We start from the raw sequence: 10,524 nt of genomic DNA on the forward strand, positions 1-10,524 counted from the left end.
TACTTATGGTACCTAAAAGCACTGTTAATTGATCGGGAGGATCCGTAATGACGTGTTTAGGGCGATGTCGACTGTTTACCATTCGGTCTACAGGATCGGATATGAGTTAATTTTGAAAATCATGTCGCGTTATATTGCCGAGTGCTTTATACAAGAGAGTTCGCAGCAGACATGGATATAACCGTGCAGGCTTTCAACATACTATTAGATTGGTAGAAGGAGCTCACCGTCGACTTGATGTTAAGCGATCCTTGGGCTCATGTCATCTCCTTGGTCAGGATAGGATATCCTGGAAAACGCACGGCTTCTCAAAACCTTATACATCAGTAGTCAAGGAATTCATAACAGGAAAATTCACCGAGCAAATTCACAGGGATGACCAGGAAATATATTTCAAATTCAAACAATATCAAAAAAATACAAAAAAAATATCTTTATTTACACTTAACACTAACTTCATACTAAAACGTAATATTATTTATTGTACAATCTTTACAGAAGGCATTCCTTTTACAATTCTTTAGTTTTTTATTTAAATCTAATTATTATAATCACAAGTCTTTTACGTGATTTGAAAAAAAAAACATTTGCATTGAACAAAATCTATGGTAAAACGACCTTTTTTTTAAATTATTTACTGGATCAAGTCCTTTGAGCCAAATTTTCATTTAGTGTTTCATCAAGGAAACGTGAAATGTAATAAGGAAATGAAATAATCTCCATGATTTACAGGAATTTTCTACTCAACCAGAAGATTGTTAGTTTACTGTCTCTCGAAGTTTACATGAGCAATAATAATAATGGAGGCTTATTAACCATCTTTATATATATAATTATATAATTTTACTGTACGTGTGTATGGTATGGTTTACTGGTGGTAGGACCTCTTGGGAGTCCGTGCGGGTAGGTACCACCACCCTGCCTAATTCTGCCGTGAAGCAGTAATGCGTTTCGGTTTGAAGGGTGGGGCAACTGTTGTAACTATACTTGAGACCTAAGAACTTATATCTCAAGGTGGGTGGCGCATTTACGCTGTGGATGTCTATGGGCTCCAGTAACCACTTAACACCAGGTTGGCTGTGAGCACGTCCACCAATCTAAGCAATAAAAAAAAGTCACTGAACTCCTCATAAACGGCTGGATTGATTTGAATGATTTTTTTTTGTATGCGTTTCGGTGGTGCCTTGGACGGTTTAGATTCACAAATCAGCCCGGCAGTCGGTATCTAGGTTATCTATACTGCAACTACACGGGGACTTTTTGGCGGGAACGCGAAGAGTCAAGTTGTGATTTGTTTTATTTTGTCTTGACCTTAGAATTTATATCTCAAGGTGGGTAGCGTATTTACGTTGTAGATGTCTATGTGCTCCAGTAACCACTTAACACCAGGTGGGCTGTGAGCTCTTCCACTCATCCAAAAAATAAATAAATAAGTACGTGTATTTCATTAGAAAAATTGGTACCTGTCCGCAGGGTTCGAACACCGGTGCATCGCTACATACGAATGCACCGGACGTCTTATCCTTTAGGCCACGACTTCTAATATACGAGAATCGTTTGTTTTAAGCCGGAGCAATTTAGTTCATTCGTGCCATTCGCTGCTAACTGCTGAACTTTATACACCTCAAAGGCTCAGGGCACTGCACTAAGCATCATTCATCGAAGACACACAATACACCGGTCTGTATAGACTTGTAACCGGAGGAGACTACAAATCACTCAGTCATCTGATCTCAAACTAGGTAATAGATACGTTAGGAACACCCAGACCAGCAACAAAAACAAAGTTTGTTCATCATTGAAGTGTTTGCCCGATGTGGGAATCAAAAATCAAAACCACGACCCTCAGCTCTACAAATCGTCAAATACAGCACCACTGTCTCACCAGATCAGTCACAGACACAGTAGACCTGAAGAGCCCTTCGAAGAAAGCCTTCTGTCTCTTCTAAGCTGTCCCAGGTCATCTGTCACAGTTCAGTTCACATGTATATCCTTCTCAGATGCTGTGCGGTGGTGATGGCGTTGCATTGCGGACATATCTTCTTGGCTTTCAACGACTCCAACCAGCAGACCTGAAATTCAAACAACAATATTTACTGGTTGCAGAATACATTGAGGCATTTTATTGGACAAATGTAACCGCTAACAAACGAAGCTTTAATTAAATTGTATATATAATAACAGCTTCCTGAGCAAACTTGTTTTTATTTTTTATTTTCCTATCTAAGCTAATAACTTTGAGAGGCTATGACAGCGTAACCTTACAAGTGAGGTGAGCTCACGGGGCTCAAAATTGGGGAAGTTACTAATACTAGCCCTGGCAAGAGCATTGCTTTACAGAATCTACTCACGGATCGGAAACGCGACCCACCGAGAAGATCCGGCGACAAACTCAGTGGGCTGTGTCTGTGGGTTAATTTACTCGGTAGCCCTTCGTCGCAAGCGGCGGGTTCGACGAGAACGAGGATCGGTGGATCTTGAGGACTCTCAAGACAAATGTATCTTTTTATTTTAATCCAGAGCTTTTTGGGGTATACGTGCGCCTCAGTGGACGATGAGGGTAGAGGGTAGCACCCTCTGCCCCCCACCGGGGACAAAGCCCGAGCCGAGTGGAGGACGCACCGGTGTATATTAATATTAATATGTACGTCTATACATTAATATGTAAAGCAAAAACTTCATAGCCCTTTTCAGGGCCATGAAACTGCGATACTTTAAGACAACTATTTTTTAGATGGAAACTAGACATCTTGTAGCTGATGCCCCTAAACTTATATGTTATTTAATTATTGTATGACTAAACACAGAAATAATACAAGACTTTTTGTCATGTCAGTCAACTTCTTGTCAATAATACAAGAAATTGATTAAATTTAATCAATTTGTGGTTTCAAATTTACAACAGCCTTCATTATGAATAAAATATAGGTTAGGTAATATGTTACTTCTTCACTTCGTCACTTTCTATTACAATTAAAATCTCACATCTAATCCAAACGGTTACTGTTTCTGTGAACTTTAAGTATTAGTACCACAAGCCAGTCACCCTGGGACACGTCTACTACATAACTCATTGCTCAAGTTTGAGAATAATGTACTGACCTCACAGTAGACATGCCAGCACTGTATTGAGACGGCCGGAGACACGTATGACCCGAGACATATAAGACACTTTGACTGAAACAAAAATCAATTACAGTCTCAAAAACACCATTGTGCTAAGTTTTGGGAATAACGACAAAGGGAAGATCTTCTACCAACCCGGGTGATATTGCTCGGTAGACCCGACAGTCCGAATGTTGTTGTTCGGAAATTTTATACAGGGTGTTAAAAAACTTAGGCCTTGTAATAATATGGCCTTATAACGAGTCCATTCATAATATTTAAGAAACGTATTGGCGCTGTATAAAATTCCACAAAAAGAATATAAATTATTTTCGCTGATGTGCTAACCCTATTTCAGTTAAAATTAAAGAGTAAGCTACGCAGAATGTACATACATTTATACCTAATTTGCGAAACGACAAAAACTTTAAAAGACCTAACCATGTTACCCTTTTTTTTCTATTTCAACATCCTCGAAGCCAGCAGGGCTCGAGTATAATGACATCCTTGTATTGAGATAGCAAACATTTATAAATGAAAAATAGAAAAACTATTATAGTACACTATTATTAGGTAAAATAGGTATGTAGGGCTTTCTGTTCAATCTTCTAATTCAATAAACTTTGATAATTATATAATTATACTTTTTTTTTGGGGTATTTTGTAGCACCTGGTTGGTATATGCAAGCTTAACTTGAAAATGTCATAAGCGAGATACAGGCATCTGTCAAATATCTTGCGTTGTGTAATAATCACCACCACAAATTAAGCTATATTTTAAATGGTTATTGGTGGAATAGCCAATTTTTTATTGTGTAATAATACATACCTCTGCGGCACCGTTCTGTTTCTTCTCCATATCCTTTATTTTTGCCTTTAAAGCCTGGATCCTTGTCTGAAAATACAAGTTATAATAACATTATGTATCGGGGTAAAAAATGCAAAGCAGACATTAACGTTTGTAAGGTGCATCAGAGGTTGTACAATAGGGACTTTGATTAATGAATAGCCAATAGCTATCTGCCAGGTCTACAAGGTACCCTGAGGCAGGGTACTAATAACTCTTCAGAGGTTCGGAGTTCGGTCTTTTACCTTCCACTCTCCTAATCAAAAATTTTTTTGAAGTGAAACTTCTTAGCACATTGAGAGTAAAATTTAACTTGCAACAATTTGTTACGGCTAGAGAGAAAAGATAAAATTTAGGACGAGCGAGAGTGAGAGAATAGACAGAGCGTCTCCCCACGCTTTTTTTACAATAAAATCATTTTTTCTTACACTATTTTTAATTCAAATTTATTAATATTTATTTTTTATTTTTTAGTTGGATTTTCTATAAAAGCGTATTTTTTTGGTTTTTTAAAACTATTATTTATTTTCCATTTTTAGTTGAATTCCAATTTTTCTAATTTTTTTATAAATATTGAATTGTCATCAGTCCTTAATTAGTATACCAATTTTCGAGTTAATCCGACGTTTTGAAGGGGGTCAAAATCATGTTTAAAGATTCCGTTACATACTAACACACGTATGAAGCTAATAAAAGCGTATTAACAATATTACCCACCTCAGCGCTGGCTTCCACTAAGCCGTTGCATTTGGGAGTTGGCTCTTCAATTCTATCTTCAGTCTCAGTTTCATTGGTTGTTTGCATATCAGTCTGATCTTCGTTCGTTTGCTGTTCATCCTGATAACATATAAAAATATACATATATACTGGGTGTGTTAGGAAAATTTTGTACGTACAAAGCGGTAAATTTTCGAGAAGGGCGGTACCAGCGCCGCGCCTGGGCGGTCGTTGACCCGAGCATCAGCTGTTTTTGATTTTTTTTTTTTTTTTATTGCCTTTGTAGGCAGACGAGCATACGGCCCACCTGATGGTGAGTGGTTACCGTCGCCCATGGACTTCAGCAATGCCAGGGGCAGAGCCAAGCCGCTGCCTACCGAACCTACTTTAGTGTTTCATTGCGGGTTTTTTTTGTAGTCATGTGTTTTTTATAAAACTATCATTTCATTTAGCTGTACTAGCAGGATGAAGGGTGAATAATGCTAATAAATCGTTTTAAAAATATGACTTTTTTTTTAAACCAGGGTCTATTTTCTTCTGTCCCATCATCAAAGGTGTCATTAGTACTATCGTCTGTTTTCGTTTTCGGAAGCGGTCTCCTAACACCCAGTATAATATAGATAACGGCATAACCCGATCATTCCGGCTTTTCCAATGTTAAAATTGTTGGTTAGCAGTAATAAGCCACATACAATTCAACAATTATTTATGACGATATTCAGGAATATTAAAACTACCCCATTGTTCTACTATAAACACGAGTTTTCTCAATTATGAGTATAAGTTAGTATGTAATCATTCGTGCTTGCCCTTCAAACCGAAGCGCATTACTGCTTGACGGCAGAAATAGGCAGGCCGGACCACCAGCCTACCCGTGCGGTCTCACAAGAGGTCCTTCTGACGTCAATTATATATATTTTTTCGGAAACTTACATTGGGTGCTATCCGAGATGGAGAATACTGGGGCGGTCCATACAGCTCTGTGTCTTCATCACCATCCACCACCTGAAGAAAATAATTAGAAAAAAAAAATGGTTCATACACCCAAAATTTTCATCAGTTCAGCATTTTTCTATTTCTATTCTAACTATACTGAGATTTTAGAACTTATATCTCAAGGTGGGTGGCGCATTTACGTTGTAGATGTTTATGGGCTCCAGTAACCACTTAACACCAGGTGGGCTGTGAGCTCGTCCACCTATCTAAGCAATAAAAAAAATTTATAAACACCATCATCTTCTTTCTTCTCCTGTCCTTCTCCCAGTCACCTGGGGTGGGCGCAACATGTTTTCTCTTTCCATACTCCTCTATCATATACCATTTCTTCGCTCACTCCCCTCTTACACATATCGTCTTTCACGCTATCCATCCATTTCTTCTTAGGTCTACTTCTTCCTCATCTATATATAAATATATACACAAATAATATCTAACCACAGTTCATTCACACAACAATCAACCACATATGAGGAGTTCTTGGTAACTTTGCAAGGAGAAAACTTGTGTGAATTGCCTTTATTTTGTTAATTCGTATCTCCAGGTCTATATGTGTGATAACGGTAGTTTGTTCATTGTCTAGTGTCTGTGAAAGAACATAAATGTATGCAGGTAAACCAAAATAAACTAAATTACTTCATCTCATTTTGCTTCACATAATCTTTCATATAACAGGACATGAGAAGGAATAAGAATTTGCTTAATGGTCTCACTACCGGGCTATAACATCTTCAAAAAAGTGTAGCTTGATAAGAAACCATTTTTTTCATATATATTTACCAGCGCTTGATCATTGGAAGCCCTACGGACACATGTGGCCGCCCTTGAGTCCGCATCCTGCAGAGCCGTCGCTCTGACCCTCCACTCACCACACCACTGGTATTCAGCACCAAACCCGCTGGCTGAAGGTTCGTCATTCTGTGAAGATGAATATTTCAAGTTATATTTAAATCATACCCGTTAAAGCACAAGATTGCTTGAAGCAGCCAAGATACAACCAAGATGTAATGAATTATATACTCACTTCTACATCGATGCTGCCCTCCTCCGAGCTGGTATCAGGTATGTCTTCATCCATCTCTGCTCCTGTTCTCTTGAGGCACCTCAAGGCGTGCCTCTGTAGTTTGGAGGTTGGTAAGGTTGTATTGCAAACAGGACATTCTCCGTTCTGTGGGGGAGGAGTGCTTCTCCGACGAGCTCGGAGACGGCGGAGGCGGTTCGCGTGTACTCGCTGCAGATAAATATTGAAATCCTACTAATGTTATAAATGGGAAAGCTTTTCAAGACGGATGGGGTTGTTTGTTATTCTTTAGGTTTTAACATACAATAATGACGAAATATTAACTTGATATCGGTTTGGTATCGGTTCAAAAGGGACAATTGTACTTGTCGTGGCGTGTAACCTACGACAGAATATACGATGACTGAACATAAACTAAGGAAAGACTTCACAGGTGTGATTCGAAAAAATGAAAATGGACGATGTTCGTCTGGTTCGACTGGCAGTAGGATTCTTTTCAATGCCTTCTTAAAATACATACACGAAATAGACAACAAACAAATGAGCCAATCCTTTTAGTACTAAAATGAAACATTGAACGCTGGACATGGCTTTTCTGTCTTCTAAAAAGTTCACTGACATCACCGTAAATTCCCATCATTTTAGTGGCACATTAATTAACTTTTTTTTTTTTTTTTAATTCTTTGATGGAAGGACTAGCTCACAGCCCACCTGGTGTTAATTGGTTACTAGAGCCTATAGACATCTACAACGTAAATGCACCACCCAACTTGAGATATAAGTTCTAAGGTCTCAGTATAGTTACAATGGCTGCCCCACCCTTCAAGCCGAAACGCATTACTGCTTCACGGCAGAAATAAGCAGGGTGGTGGTACCTACCCGCGCGGACTCTCAAGAGGTCCTACCACCAGTAAAACTTAATCTCATTTCCCCAGGTATGTGGTGACTTTGGCGTTATTTTCGTGTAACCATTTAGCACCAGGAGAGCTATGAAGTTGTTGTTGAATTATTTATGTTAAAAAAAAACCTTGACATCTTTGCGAATGTACTCTCTACACTCTTATATCTGTATAGCTAACGGATTGTAAATATAACAGATATTTTCTGTGTTTAGCTCCAGAACAATATTCAACTGAAGTAGGAGTGTGTGTTTATGATTTATTTCAGTTTATTATTGACATTTAGTAACCTTTTGATTCAGGAGCTTCAGAACAATTCTTTCAAGATATCTTGCACTTGTTAAAGTGATATGTGCAGATAATGTGTACAATACCAGTTTAAATAAATAACTATCCTAAAGAGTTGTATGAAGTGCACAGAATTGGCATTTCTTTGAAACATCTCATATTAAAATTGAAATAAACTTGCATAATCATACAAAAGTTTTAGACAACAAACTGTGGGCTGTCAATCTATCAAACATATTCCACTTGCTACTCAGTAAAAAATTTTTTATTGTCATGTTTTTTATTTATTTTATTGCTTTGATGGAAGGACTAGCTCACAGCCCACCTGGTGTTAATTGGTTACTAGAGCCCATAGACATCTACAACGTAAATGCACCACCCAACTTGAGATATAAGTTCTAAGGTCTCAGTATAGTTACAATGGCTGCCCCACCCTTCAAGCCGAAACGCATTATTGCTTCACGGCAGAAATAGGCAGGGTGGTGGTACCTAACCGCTTGGACTCACAAGAGGTCCTACACCAGTAAAAAATATTATTGTATCTAATCTCTTCAAATATTAAACATACTATATATATGAAGGACTTTTTGTTAATTTTACTTGCATGTTTCTTGTTTTCAAATAAATGCTATTTCAAACACTGAACCAAATAAGACTACAGTATCAAAAGAAATTGGCAGCATATATTTCAAAGGACAAAGGTGAAAAAACATTGATATATTATTATTGATAAGTTACAAGGTAACAAGATCTGCACTAAGCCTTTTCCTTGAGCACGCAAATGAAACCACAAGTAACAACAAAATTATTCACCTGGTAAACATCGCTGCCGGGACACCCTGTGACATCGATACCATCATCAAGTTCTACATTAGTACTGGATCCGGGAACAGCTGCATTAACATTGTTACTAACACTATTTACACTTAATTTTCTTTTCGAAGCACTGCCGGTGAGTTTGTTGAGCCTAGCTAATTCCAAATCTAAATGATGTTCCAATTCACCTTGACGCACGGTACAACTACACACCGGACAATTCGGTAATTCACTCACTTTTTTTCTACTTCTAACACTATTTAATATTACATTCTCGTCGTATATTTGCCCGTAATTAGTATTATGCTCATTCACGTTATTCGAACAGCCCTCCATGTTATTGTACATCAAAACTGGTAACATATTAGAAATTAATTTAAAATTTGTTTTGTTTTGAGTGTTTTATAAATCTGATTACATCGCGATTTTAGTGATTGATTAACGTTTTCTACCGTTTTAGAGATGTTAATGGGAGTTCGATTGTCATGTACGAACTCATCTTGCTGTAATTTATTTATTTATTTACGTAATAAACGCCGATAAATTGTTTCAAAACAATAGTTACAGTACAGAGTAGAGATCGTTTACACTTTTTTATTCCAATTTTTGATGTTTTAGATTTCTAGTGAAGTGATCAAGATTTACAGCCTCACAAATCGGAAGAATCGATTTCGTAAAAAAATATTTTTCGAACTAAAACTTTTTGAAATTTAATTGATTTTTTTTCTGTGATACACAATGATAATTAAAGTGATTAATTATTAGAGTGAATACGTATAAAGCAGCAATGTAACCAACAAATATTCCATACAGGTTTGAATCGAAAACATCGATTAAGTTCAACAGAGTTCCCATTAATAGTCAATGTTACATCAAACAATTCTCCACTTCGATAAAGCGGCACGACACGAGAACCCTCTCATCGTGGCCGCCGGTAACTACATCCCCGATCCTGCGGACAGAATGGAAAGCAGTCGACGTCGCCCAAAACACGTCATCTCGGATCCGCCCGATCCACTAACGGTGCTTTTAGGTAATTCAAGCACCGGTCACCGTTCTCGTCGAACCCGTCGCTTGCGACGAAGGGCTCGACGAGTAAATTAACTCTCAGACACAGCCCACTGAGTTTCTCGCCGGATCTTCTCAGTGGGTCGCGTTTCCGATCCGGTGGTAGATTCTGCGAAGCACGACTCTTGCTAGGGTTCGTGTTAGCAACGTCATCAGGTTTGAGCCCCGTGAGCTCACCTACTAAAGTTAGGGTTACGCTGATATAGCCTCTCAAGGCTCTCAGCTTAGGTAGGAAAAAAAAAAAAAAAAAAAAAAAAAACAATTCTAGACTTTCTCCTCATGAATTTCCCCATAATTTCATAAGTTCATAATTTAAAGGTGTAAAATTTTATCATTCCCTTAAATCTCAACATACATTTGGTGAAAGCTATGAACTGTCGTCTCTAAAATCGATTTTGCTGGGCGGCTATTAACATTATAATATAATATCAGTATTTACTTCAATTTTCACCAGTTGTAAGTGAGAGTAAAATTAATAAGAACCGCTTTTACGGTTTAATCTTACGGTTTTGATCATTATTATTCGCTTATTTTGCGACTTTTCTTATACTTTACTGTTTCGTGGTTAAGACTCCAATTTAATTGCATTAAAAAACGGAGATATAACAGTAAAAGGAGTTTTGATTTGAAAAAAAATCGAATATGTGTTTAGTTTCACTATAATTTATTCATACAATATGATTCTGGTTTCCCTGAACACGTCATTTCGGATCCTCCCGATTCACTAACGGTGCTTTTAGGTGCCCCAAGCACCGGTTATCGTTCTC

The 10,524-nt window shown here is 37.8% G+C and overlaps 1 protein-coding gene across 2 annotated transcripts; it reads right to left on the minus strand.

The window, feature by feature from the left end:
- Window positions 1–227: 227 nt before the first annotated feature.
- Window positions 228–9,304, minus strand: RNF220 (ring finger protein 220). Of its 2 annotated transcripts, XR_016323854.1 has the most exons (9): window positions 8,687–9,304; window positions 6,690–6,917; window positions 6,446–6,583; window positions 5,603–5,674; window positions 4,670–4,789; window positions 3,935–4,000; window positions 3,103–3,177; window positions 1,886–2,072; window positions 228–289 (listed from the first exon to the last, which is right to left on the minus strand). XR_016323854.1 is itself a non-coding variant. In XM_028176233.2 (8 exons), exons 1-8 carry the CDS (start codon window positions 9,050–9,052, stop codon window positions 1,980–1,982), a joined length of 1,137 nt encoding a protein of 378 aa, XP_028032034.2. In that variant the 5' UTR covers window positions 9,053–9,303; the 3' UTR covers window positions 419–1,979. The 2 variants fall into 2 exon arrangements, 1 of the variants encoding a protein (XP_028032034.2); XM_028176233.2 differs by lacking the exon at window positions 228–289 and having other exon boundaries at window positions 419–2,072; window positions 6,690–6,896; window positions 8,687–9,303.
- Window positions 9,305–10,524: the final 1,220 nt, after the last annotated feature.

Source organism: Bombyx mandarina, chromosome 11 (assembly GCF_030267445.1).
Source record: "Bombyx mandarina strain Sakado chromosome 11, ASM3026744v2".
In the NCBI taxonomy this organism is placed as follows: domain Eukaryota; kingdom Metazoa; phylum Arthropoda; class Insecta; order Lepidoptera; family Bombycidae; genus Bombyx; species Bombyx mandarina.